This window comes from Pyrus communis, chromosome 7 (assembly GCF_963583255.1).
Source record: "Pyrus communis chromosome 7, drPyrComm1.1, whole genome shotgun sequence".
NCBI classification, from domain to species: domain Eukaryota; kingdom Viridiplantae; phylum Streptophyta; class Magnoliopsida; order Rosales; family Rosaceae; genus Pyrus; species Pyrus communis.
The window spans coordinates 3,543,311-3,556,656 of record NC_084809.1 but is presented as its reverse complement, the minus strand read 5'-3'; the positions used below and the strand labels follow the sequence as shown (position 1 = coordinate 3,556,656).

The 13,346-nt window shown below is 36.5% G+C and overlaps 1 protein-coding gene across 1 annotated transcript; it reads left to right on the top strand.

Moving 5' to 3' along the window:
- Positions 1-9,709: 9,709 nt before the first annotated feature.
- LOC137740197 (receptor-like protein kinase FERONIA) lies at positions 9,710-12,536 on the top strand. The gene has a single exon (XM_068480022.1). It carries the CDS (start codon positions 9,710-9,712, stop codon positions 12,410-12,412), a length of 2,703 nt encoding a protein of 900 aa, XP_068336123.1. The 3' UTR covers positions 12,413-12,536.
- Positions 12,537-13,346: the final 810 nt, after the last annotated feature.

Sequence of the window (13,346 nt, the reverse complement as noted above, 5' to 3'; positions counted from 1 at the left end):
TCGTCTTTGTACACTCTTGTTTTTTTTAGTTTTTCCAATTAAACAAATCAAAAGAAAATGAATGAAAATAGTAAAATGTAGTGTACAAAAAATGAAAAATTATGTAAAAAATCACTTCACGACTCCCAATTGGATGACAAGTATGCCAAAGACTTGATTGATATTTCGTCAAGCCCACCGCCTACGCAAGAAAGAAGCCAGAAGATGATGTTGCGTTCATGAACAATATCAATGCATATATTAGGGTGTAGTGGCTGGGGAGTCATCGGATTGGATGACCAAAACAAATTGATTTATCCTCGTTGTGGATTTAACAAAAAAAAAAAAAAATTAACGACCATACCTTTTATGCTTGATATCATTAGGCTATCTCCAATTGAAGAGGCTAAAATCTTAAAATTTAGCTCTGTATTTTTAACTATTTATCTATATATAAGAGATTAGTTAGTTTTTTTCTCCAATGGTAAGAGACCTATAATTCTCACCCCCCCCCCCCCTCCCGGTCCCCCCCCAAAAAAAAAACAAAAAAACTTTATAATTTTGTTAAACTTTTTAATTCGTTATTTTTTTTTTTTTGGCTAATAATTTTGGAATAAGGTTTTGTATAATCATCTTGTTTTATTTTTATGCACATTTTAATGTAAAAAATTTCAAAAAAAAAAAAAAAGTAGTGATATATGAGAAAATTGATTTATTTTATTTTATAGATAAGTGAACAATATGGATGAGTATTATATAATTTTGGTGTTGGATCTAATTTGGATTAATTAATAATATTATTTTTACCATTGGATTTAAATTTGAACCATTAGATATCGTTTATTACCGCAAAAACTGATTAAATTGAATTTGAGCCTTTGGATTTTAAATGGATGTAGTTGGGCGCCACACCGGATCCGAACCCAGGAGGCGGTTCAGCCACTGGATCACAACGGCGAGGCAATCTGCGCAGTAAACCTGTTGCTCTCCATGGGCTTGCAGAATTCCTCCACCTTATGTTGCTGACCTACTCTGGGCCTGCGTGGGCCTTGTTTCACGTGATGGAATAGGAAAAGCTAGGGCCTTCGGGCCACTTAAAACCTTATCCACCGCCTCCCGCGGTCCCCGGAGGGGCTTGGGGGGGGGGGGGGGGGGGGGGGGTGGAGGGATGATGTGTGGTGGGGAGCAATCAAAATTTGAGTATTTTTTTGTTTCCCATTGGAGACAACCTTAAGATTTTCCTAATATGGTAGGCATAAGGCTAACCGAAACTTGTAGCCAAACACTAGTTTTATGTCGTAAGGTTTTTTGGAATTTTCAGCACTTCTTTCACTTCTGGTAGTATATTTTTTCTTCGAGGGAGTTTGTGGAATGATTTTAAAACATCAACGGCTGTTTGTGTTACTTTCAAAACCCAAGGTGGTTTTGGGAAGAATCGATAAACCTCAAGAATGTATGCGTAATTAACCTCTGTCAAAAGTTGTATAATGATTAAGGGTGCTTTTGACATTTTCAACTCAATGATTGACAAGTAAGGTTTTCAAACCAATAGTAAGTATAAATGCTGCCAATGGCAGACTTTCATGCAACAAATTAATACTGTCATAATAGCATTTCAAACTAATAATAAAAGTCTTGTGAAGGATTCCCTTCAAATGATCTTGTATACTTCCTCTTTATGATTAGAATCCTAATCAAGTTGTGATGTGGATGGAGCAACCAAATAAAGAACAATAGTTGGTTGGTCACAAGAAGAGTAGGAGTTCCTAATCAAAATTGTTCGTTGCCAATTCATAAAACTTCGTCTTTATGATTAGAATCCTTCCTATTATAAAGTACTCTATAAAGATCACCTTTACAAAAAACAAATTAAAACTAAGTTCGTTTAGTCATCGAACTGTATAAAAACAGACGAACGGAATTGGTAAAGCCATTAGGAACCGTCTGTGTATTGGCTACAATAGATTGACTAAAGACCCTAGGTTTAATTAGTTTTTGCAAATAATATCTTTACAGAGTGATTCATAATATGAACAGTTCTAATCATAAGCACAAAACTCAATTATTCGAACACGAAGAGTTTGAGTAGAAGTTCCTAATCATCCTTAAGTTGTCAAACATTGTTTCCAAATAAATAAGCAACTTAATTTGATAGGAAAGTATGATCTTTTAGTTCACTGATATTTTTTTTTTCCAGTAACTAGTGTAATGATTTTTGTGACCTGTGAAGCTAGTATGATGCTATATAGCAGATAAGATTACTGCAAGCAACAATTCTATCATAGTCCGTAGAAGACTAGTATGCATTATGCATGCGTAAATCCAAAGAGCCAAAGGGACCAAGGCGAACAATACTTTGCTCAAATTCTTCTCTTTAGACGTGACATAATTTTATCAAACAAAATTATAAAAGTTACTCAAACGAGCAATATTCATTTCTTATTTTAACCACATTGCTTTGCCTCGGATCAATACAGAGGGGCAACCATCATGGGTAGAAAATTATTCGCACGGTCTTCGCCTACTGCTAATAGAGGATTATCCATTCGCCTGCTAATGAAAATTACTTGAGAACGCCTCCATTTATGAAAGGGTTTTCGGCATTCACGGCATCAAACGAGTGTGCATTTGACACAATTTGAAATTTAAGAAAATAATCGCATCTAATTTTTTATTAGACCTCTAAGATCGAGTACTCAAATTTTCAAATGCTCGGATTAGGTGTCAAAAGTACTCAATTTTCCTTTTGGAGTGTATTTGAACTATTTTCGCCATTCATGGAATCAAGCGAGCGTACATTTGACACACTTTGCAACTTAAGGAACTAAACACACCTGATATCTTAGTAGACCCCTAAGAATGAGTGTTTAGAAGGTCAAAAGCTTACTGGGTGTAAAAAGTACATAGTTTTTTTTTTTAGAATGTATTTAGACTATGTTCGGCTTTCATGAAATCAAACAAGCGTGTATTTGACACACTTTGAAACTTCAGAAAATAAACTCTACAAGACCCCTAAATTGGATGACATGCATGCCGAAGACTTCATTGATAATTCGTCAAGCCCATTGCCTACGCAAGAAAAAAGATATAACTTGACTGATAGATGTTTATAAAGATTCTCAATTCCAAAACTTGACTTGAAAAGTCTTTGATGGTCATATGTCCCTCTTAAATCTCAGCAATTTCCAGTGAGAGAGAAACACACACAACCACACATATAACATATTTATAAACGGAAAGAGATTCTCTCCGGATTTTTTCCACTAAGGTCACCGGATCAAGTGATCCGAGCCTTTGAATTTTCATCCAACGGAAAAAAAAATATTATAGCTTTTAAAGGATCAAAATAGGTGGGCCGTTTGCCTCCGATCAATACAGAGGGGCAGCAATCAAGGATAGAAAATTATTTGCATGGTCTTCGCCTACTACTAATAGAGAGGATTATCCATCCACCTACTAATGAAAATTCCATGAGAACGCCATCACTTATGAAAGAGTTTTGGCATTCACGGGATTAAACGAGTGTGCATTTGACACACTTAGAAATTTAAGAAAATGGACACATCTAATTTCCTATTAGACCTCTAAGAATGAGTACTCAAAATATCAAATGCTTGGATTAGGTGTCCAAAGTACACAGTTTTCCTTTTAGATGTATTTAGACTGTTTTCGGCATTCATGGAATCAAACGAGCGTACATTTGACACACTTTGCAACTTAAGAAAATAAATACATCTAATATCTTACTAGACCCCTAAGAATGAGTGCTCAAAAGGATATAAGCTTATTGGGTGTCAAAAGTACACAGTTTTTCATTTTGAAATATATTTAGACTGTTTTCGACGTTCATAAAATCAAAAGAGCGCACATTTGACACACTTTGAAACTTAAGCAAATAAACTCATCTAAGACGCTACAAGACCCCTAAATTGGATGACATCCATGCCAAAGACTTCATTGATAATTCGTCAAGCCCACTGCCTACGTATACGCAAAAAAGAAGATATAACTTAACTGATAGATGTTGATTGAGAATCTTTATTCCAAAACTTGACTTGAAAAGTCTTTGATGATCATATGTCCCACTTAAATCTCAGCAATTTCCATTGAGAGAGAAATACACGGAACCACACATATGACATATCTATAAACTAGAGTTGATCAGTGTATTTATTCATACACTGATATCATTAGGCAATCTCTAATCCAAGAAGCTAAAATTTCAAAATTTAGCTCCGTATTTTCAACTATTTATCCATACATACGAGATTAGTCAGTTTTTTCTCCAATTGTAAGAGACCTATAATTCTCACCCCCAACTTTATAATTTTGTTAAACTTTTTAATTCGTTGATTTTTTATTTTTATTTTTTGCTAATAATGTTGGAATTAGTTTTTGTATAATCATTTTGTTTTTTTTTTTTTTGAACATTTTGATGTAAAAAAATTCAAATTCCAAAAAAAAAAAAAAAAAAAGTGGTAGTGAAATATGAGAAAATTGATTTTTTATTTTATTTTATAGATAAGTGAACAAATGGATGGGTATTATATAGTTTTGGTGTTGGATTTAAATTGGATTAATAATTAATATTATTTTTACCGTTGCATTTTATTTTGAGTCATTATATATATTTTATTATCGCAAAAACTGATTAAATTGAATTTGAGCCATTGGCTTTTAAATGGATGTAGTTAAGCAACACACTGGATCAGAACCCAGGAGGCGGTTCAGCCACTGGATCACATCGGCCAGCCAATCTGCGCCGTAAACCTGTTGCTCTCCATGCGCTCGCACGCAGAGAATTCCTCCACCTTATGTTGCTGACTTCCGCGGGGCCTGCGTGTTTCACGTGATGGAGTAGAAAAAGCCGGGGCCCTGGGGCCACTTAAAACCTTATCCACCCGTTGGGAGAGTGGGAAAGCAATGAAAATTCCCACCCCCAAACGAAAAGTACATCCCTTTGAGATGTTTCAGGCCCAAATTTTGAGTATTTTTTTGTTTCCCATCACCCTTGAAGACAACCTTAAGGATTTTCCTAATGTGATAGGCATAAAAATTAATATTAAATTATAAAATGACAAAATGTATAAAGAATTGTATTTTAAGAGAGTCTCTTTAACATTTTTCTTGAATATATTCGAATAATTTTTTATTATTACTAAGTTCTTTGTACATTCACGTTTTAACCATTAGGAACCGTATATGTATTTGCTACAATAGATTGACTAAAGACCCTATGGTTAATTATTTTTTGCAGAAATGATCTTTACAGAGTGATTTATAATATGAACAGTTCTTATCATAAGCACAAAACTCAATGATTCGAACATGAAAAGTTTGAGTAGAAGTACCTATTCATCTTAAGTAATCAAACATTGTCTCCAAATACATTAGTGGCTTAATTTGATCGGAAAGTATGATCATTTAGTTCACTTATATTTTTTTTCTTCCAGTGACTAGTGCAGTGATTGATTGTACCTGTAAAGCTAGTAGGAGAGAAGATTACTACAGGCAACAATTCTCTCATAATGCGTAGAAGACTAGTATGCATTATGCATGCGTAAATCCAAAGAGCCAAGGGGACGAAGGTGGGTGGGGGTGGGGCAAGGGGTTTGCATTGCCAATGAACAATACTTTGCTCAAATTCTTTTGTGTAGACGTGACATAATTTTATCAAACAAAGTTATAAAAGTTACTCAAACGAAGAATATTCATTTCATATTTTAACCACATTGCTTTGCCTCTGATCAATACAAAGGGGCAGCAATCGAGGATAGAAAATTATTCGCACGGTTTTCGCCTACTACTAATAGAGGATTATCCATTCGCCTACTAATGAAAATTACATGAGAACGCTACTACTTATGAAAGGGTTTTGGCATTCACGGGATTAAAAGAGTGATTTGACACACTTCAAAATTTAAGAAAATAAACACACCTAATTTCCTATTCGATCCCTAAGAATGAGTACTCAAAATATCAAATGCTCGGATTAGGTGTCAAAAGTACACAGTTTTCCTTTTAGAGTGTATTTGGACTATTTTCGACATTCATGGAATCAAACGAACTTGCATTTGACACACTTTGCAACTTAAGGAAATAAACACATCTAATATCGTACTGGACCCCTGAGAATGAGTGCTCAAATGGTCAAAAGCTTATTGAGTGTCGAAAGTACACAATTTTTCCTTTTGAAATGTATTTGAACTATTTTCGACGTTCATGAAATCAACCAAAGCATACATTTGACATACTTTAAAACTTAAGGAAATAAACTCATCTAATACGCTTCAAGACCCCTAAATTGGATGACATACAAGCCAAAGCCTTCATTGACAATTCATCAATCCCATTGCCTACGCAAGAAAAAAGATATAACTTGACTGATAGATATTGATCGAGAATCTTTATTCCAAAACTTGACTTGAAAAGTCTTTGATGATCATATGTCCCACGTAAATCCCAGCAATTTCCAGTGAAAGAGAAACACACAAAACCACACATATGACATATCTATAAACAATAGCTGATCAATGTACGACAGAGCTTGGCTGTTGAAAAAATCAGCAGTAACTCCTGCAGCTAGCAAATCATAGGTGGACACGTGTCCGAACTTTGATTAAAAAATTAATTACTTGGACACGTATCCACCAGTGATTTGCTAGTAGCAGGAGCTGCTGCTGATTTTTCAGCAGCTAAACTCCATTCATCAGTGTATTCATTCATAAGCTAATATCATTAGGCTATCTCCAATCCAAGAAGCTAAAATCTCAAAATTTAGCTTTTTATTTTCAATTATTTATATATACATCCGAGATTATTCAGTTTTTTCTCCAACGGTAAGAAACCTATATTTCTCACCCTCAACTTTATAATTTTGTTAAACTTTTTAATTCGTTGATTTTTTTTATTTTTATTTTTTGCAAATAATTTTGGAATTAATTTTTGTATAGTCATCTTGTTTTATTTTTATGAACATTTTGATGTAAAAAAATTCAAATTCCAAAAAAAAAATAAAAAATTGTAGTGAAATATGAGAAAATTAATTAATTTTTTTTTATAGATAAGTGAACAAATGGATGGGTATTGTATAGTTTTGGTATTGAATCTAATTTGGATTAATTAATAATATTATTTTTATTGTTGGATTTAAATTTGAGCCATTAGATATATTTATTTACCGCTAAAACGGATTAAATTGAATTCGAGCTTTTGGATTTTAAATAAATGTAGTTGGACGCCACACTGGATCAAAACCCAGGAGGCGTTTCAGCCAGTGGGTCTCAACGGTGAGCCAATCTGCGCCGTAAACCCATTGCTCTCCATGGGCTCGCCCGCAGGGAATTTCCACCTTATGTTGCTGCACAGGGCCTGCGTGGGCTTGTTTCACGTGATGGAGTACAAAAAGCCGGGGCCTTCGAGCCACTTAAAACCTTATCCGCCCGAGGGAAGAGGGGGAAGCTATCAAAATTCTCGCCCCCTAACACCAAAAATACATCCCTTTGAGATTTATCAGGCCTAAATTTTGAGTATTTTTTTGTTTCCCATCACCCTTGGAGACAACCTTAAGATTTTCCTAAGGGTTTTTTGGAATTTTCGGTGCTTCTTTTACTTCTGGTATTTTTTTTTTCCCTTGAGGGAGTTTGTGGAATGATTTTAAAACATCAACGGATATTCGTGTTACATTCAAAACCTGATGGGGTTTTTGAAGGACTCAAGAAACCTCAAGAATGTATGTGTAATTAACCCCTGTCAAAAGTTGTACAATGATTAAGGGTGCTTTTGACGTTTTCAACTCAATGATTGACAAGTAGGGTGCAAATGGCAAACTTTCATACAACAAATTAATTTACTGTCATAATAATAGTGTTTCGAACTAATAATAAAAGTCTTTTGAAGGATTCCCTTCAAATGACCTTGTATACTAAGCTCTTCATAAATTCAAGTTGTGATGTGGATGGAGCAACCAAATAAAGAACAATAGTTGGCAAGTCACAAGAAGAGTAAGAGTTCCTAATCAAAATTGTTCGTTGCCGATTCATAAAACTTTGTCCTTATGATTAGAATCCTTCTTATTATAAAGTACTCCATAAAGATCACCTCTACAAAAAATAAATTAAAACTAATGTCGTTTAGTCATCGAACTGTATAAAAACAGACGAACGAAATTGGTAAAGCCATTAGGAACCGTCTATGTATTTGCTATAATAAATCAACTAAAAACACTATGTTTAATTTATTTTTTGCATGAATGATCTTTATAGAGTGATTCATAATATGAACGGTTCTGATCATAAGTATAAAACTCAAATTATTCAAACACGAAGGGTTTGTATAGAAGTTCCTACTCATCCTCCAAATAAATGAGCGCTTAGTTTGATTGTAAAGTATGATCTTTTAGTTCATTGATATTTTTTTGGGAATTTTAACAAAAAGTTTCCGGTATTTTTCACTTTAACGAACAATCACATTTTTACACTAAAAGTCAATTCTAGTACTATTCACTTAATCCTTTATTTTGTCTTTATCGTTAAAACTCAAAGTTTTCAAGCTATTTTCATTAGTTTTCCTTTTTTTTTTTTTTTGAATGAAGATCCTGGGAATCCTCAAATCGTGTATGTTCATCATACATGATGCGGTTAGTTTTCATCAGATACTATTCATATTTAATTTTAAATAAAAGTATTTAAAATCATTTCTGACCGCACGATGTACGATAAATGGATACGATTTGAGAATTTTCAGAATCCTCACAAAGAGAATCCGGAGAGGATCCTCATTCTTTTCTTTTTTCTTTTTTTTTTTTCCAGTGACTAGTGCATTGATTGATTGTGACCTGTGAAGCTAGTATAACGCACTATATAGGAGATAAGATTACTGCAACAACAATTCTCTCATAGTGCGTAGAAGACTAGTATGCATTATGCGTGCGTAAATCCAAAGAGCCAAAGGGGGACCAAGGCGGCTGGGGGTGGGGCAAGGGGTTTGCATTGCCAATGAACAATACTTTTCTCAAATTCTTCTCTTTAGACGTGACATAATTTTATCAAACAAAATTATAAAAGTTACTCAAACGAGCAATATTCATTTCTTATTTTAACCACATGGTTCTGCCTCCGATCATTACAGAGGGGCAGCAATCAAGGATGAAAATTATTTGCACGGTCTTCGCGTACTACTAATAGATGATTATCCATTCGTCTACTAATGAAAATTACATGAGATTAAACGAGTGTGCATTTAACACACTTCGAAATTTAAGAAAATAAATACATATAATTTCCTATTAGGCTTCTAAGAATGAGTACTCAAACTATCGAATGCTCGGATTAGGTGTCAAAAGTACAGAGTTTTCTTTTTGGAGTATATTTGGATTGTTTTTGGCATTCATGAAATCATACAAGCATGCATTTGATACACTTTAGAACTTATAGAAATAAACCCAACTAATACGCAACAAGACCCCTAAATTGGATGCCATCCATGCCGAAGACTTCATTGATAATTCGTAAAGCCCACTACCTACGTATACGCAAGAAAGAAGATATAACTTGACTGATAGATGTTGATCGAGAATCTTTATTTCCAAAACTTGACTTGAAAAGTCTTTGATGATCATATGTCCCACTTAAATCTCAGCAATTTCCACCTTCACACAATTTACAAGAGCTGATCAGTGTATTCATTCATACAACCCAAGCAACAAATTAACACCTTCACACAATTTACTATGACGAAACCAATTTTCATGTCTCATCTGTCCCCTTCCTTGTTTCTGCACATAATCATTGCCACCACACTCGTCGCCGCTGATTCCGCACCCATCTACAATCCGGTGGAAGATATCACTGTTAAATGTGGCTATCCCGGCCAGTTATTATATAATCCATATGATAAACGAAATTGGAATGGAGATATCAGCTCAAAGTTTACCCCCATAGACCTACACCGAGCAGCTGGTAGTAACACATCCATGTCCAAAGAAGCACCTCGCTCGTTCTCTGCCCCCCAAATTCCTTACACCACAGTTCGGCTTTCTCGCTCTGAATTTACTTACAGATTTAACCTCACCGCCGGCCAAAAGTTCATCCGCTTGTACTTTTACCCTGTTTCATACCCTGACTTTGACCGCTCCAAAGCGCTGTTTACTGTCAAAGCCGGTGGATTTACCCTTCTCAACGACTTCAACGCTTCTGTCAATGCCGATGCTTATGGGATGGAGACATTATACAGAGAATTCTGCATCAACATTGAGGAAGAAGAACAAATTCTAAACATCACATTCACTCCCAGTCGAAGCAAAGCAAGCCCGGATGCGTATGCGTTTATCAACGGAATTGAAATTGTGTCCATGCCCCCAAATCTTTACTACACTGCACCAGAACACCCCTATGGGATTGAAAACATAGGCACCGAAAATCCGTTTCGCGTTGAAAACAGCACTGCTATGGAGACAGTTTACAGAATCAACATAGGCGGACGCGGGTTGTTTTTCAATGAAGACACCGGCTTGTACCGCAACTGGGAGAGTTATTCATTTGAGCAAACTTACTTGGATAATGCAAGTGTTTTGTCGGGCGTTCAAGCACAAAACACAAGACTTCATCTCAACTTTTCAAAAACACCGAACTACTCCGCTCCGGAACAAGTTTACCAAACCGGGAGGTCTATGGGCCCAGACCCCACCATCAACCAGCGGCACAACCTCACCTGGAGATTTCCTGTCCATCCCAAGTTTTTTTACCTGGTTAGGCTTCATTTTTGTGAGTTTGCGCCTCAAATTAAAGAGATTAGTGACCGAGTGTTTCAGATCTACATAGCCAATCAAACAGCTGAAACACGAGCCGACATAATCGACTGGAGTGGCGGGAATGGGATTCCAACCTACAGAGACTATGTTGTGTTCATGCCTTCCGGCGCCGGAAACGAGAAGAAAGTATCTCTCTCCATCACACTGCAACCACACCCTATGCATTGGAAGGCTAGTAGGTCCATAGATGCACTTTTGAACGGGCTGGAGATCTTCAAAATGAATGATACAAATGGTAATCTCGCCGGACCAGACCCCAATCCGCCTCTTCCTCATCCGAAAGAAGTGATACCACCAAGCAAAAAAGCGTCAAGGATTCATTTTATTGCCGTTGTTGCTGGTGCAGTCTCCGCCGCACTCGTAATGCTTTCCGTACTAGGGTTACTCTTGGTTTTTAGACACCGACGAAAATATGTCAAGGGCTACGGACACTCTAGCCGCAGAGCGGCAAACTCTACCAATTCACGGGGCGGCTCATCTCTGCCGTCCGATTTGTGTCACTACTTTTCGCTGACGGAGATCAAAGCCGCCACCGAAAACTTCAACGAAATTTTCATTATTGGGGTTGGCGGGTTCGGCCACGTGTACAAAGGGAACATCAACACCGGCGGCGGTGATAGTGGGACCACCCCGGTTGCGATCAAACGGCTTAAGTCCGAGTCATCGCAGGGGGCCCATGAGTTCAAGACGGAGATCGAGATGCTCTCGCAACTCCGCCACCAGCACTTGGTGTCACTCATCGGGTATTGTATGGACGAGGGTGAGATGATATTGGTGTACGATTACATGGCACATGGGACCCTCCGTGAACATCTTTACAACACCGATAATCCTCCTCTTTCGTGGGATCAACGACTCCAAATTTGCATTGGTGCCGCTCGTGGGTTGCATTATCTACACACAGGCGGGAAGTACATGGTTATTCACCGAGACGTGAAGAGCACAAACATCTTATTGGATGAGAAATGGGTGGCTAAAGTGTCCGATTTCGGGTTGTCGAAAATGGGCCCCACCACCATGTCCAAGACCCATATTACTACAGTGGCGAAGGGTAGTTTCGGATACTTGGATCCGGAATACTACCGTCTTAACCAGCTGACGGAAAAGTCTGACGTGTACTCCTTCGGGGTGGTGTTGTGTGAGGTTTTATGTGCCAGACCAGCTTTGGTGCGTGGTCCAGACAAGAAGCAAATGAGCCTAGCTCACTGGGCAAAGAGTCGCTATCTCAAGGGGGAACTTGATCAAATTATGGACCCTAACTTGAAGGGTAAGATCGGAACTGCGTGTATGAATAAATTCGCCGACATCGCGATGAGTTGCATGCATGATAATGGGATCGATCGGCCGTCGATGAATGACGTTGTGGGGGGGCTTGAGTTTGCATTGCAGCTCCATCAAAAAGAGGAACAAGGAGATTTAGGTTTCGACATTGAAAAGAAGGGAGAAGATGACGTTGCGATAATGAACGATAGTGATGCACTACCGTTTATTAGTAGCTTGGGAGAGTCATCAGATTGGATGACTAAAACAAATAGTAGTGAGCAAAATTCTACTACAAACGAACCGATCAAAGGGATGTCGAGGACAATCTTTTCTGGGATCGACGATCAAGGAGGGAGATGATGATCAGTTGTCACATATTTATTTAGTGATGCGTACGTGCTACAATTTCAACTCAACTTGTAATTTATGTATTTGTTTTTTAAATTGAGTAAACTGCCGACTTCTTCCATGAACTTTCACTTAGTTTTCGGTTTTTCTCCTAAATCATTTTCTTTTTCCACATTCACTGAACCAATTAAACGTAAAACCTGTATTGACAAAAGAAAAATAAAAGTAAAACATGTACTGTGACACATTCTTTTCTTTTTCAACACATTTAAGTTTATTTCTGATTTTTAAGTTTAAAAAATTAAAAGATACAAATAAATAGAAGCGTGAAGAATGAGGAAATGAATGCAGATAAATCATTTCCTTAACGCATAAACTTGATTTTATTAGTGTAAGTAATAATAATCATCATGCAGCATAAATTTATTTTATTTGTAATTTGTGAGTGTGAAACTAACAAATAAATCTTTATGAAAAATTGTTTTATGTTGCAGTCCTATTAGATTAGGAATGTGATTGTATAAATTTTAGTGTATTTAGGGATATATTGGAATATTCCCTAAGTTAGATATTATCCTATTAGAGTTGTAATCCAATTAGGGTAAGGATTTAACATATCCTACTACTATAAATAAAGACACAACAATGGGAGTGAGATAATACACACTTCATAATTACATCTCTCCATTCTCTCTCTTTCTGCACACCATCTCCCTCTCTAGTCCTAAATACAGTTCAGTAAATTAGGTCTACAACAAGTTATCAGCACGCTCATGCCATAAGTTAAGGAATTGAAGAAGCTAAGGAATTGAAGGATCGTGGATGAGACTTACTTCTACAACATCAAAGGCTCAATTATTTTTTGTCAATCGGGTTCTTTTAAAATAAATTAAAATATTTCAAACAACCTTGAAGCATGAAAACATTCTCCATGATGCATAAAACC

Coding starts and splice junctions, on each gene's coding strand:
- LOC137740197 (XM_068480022.1), top strand. CDS start 9,710: ATGACGAAACCAATTTTCATGTCTCATCTGTCCCCTTCCTTGTTTCTG.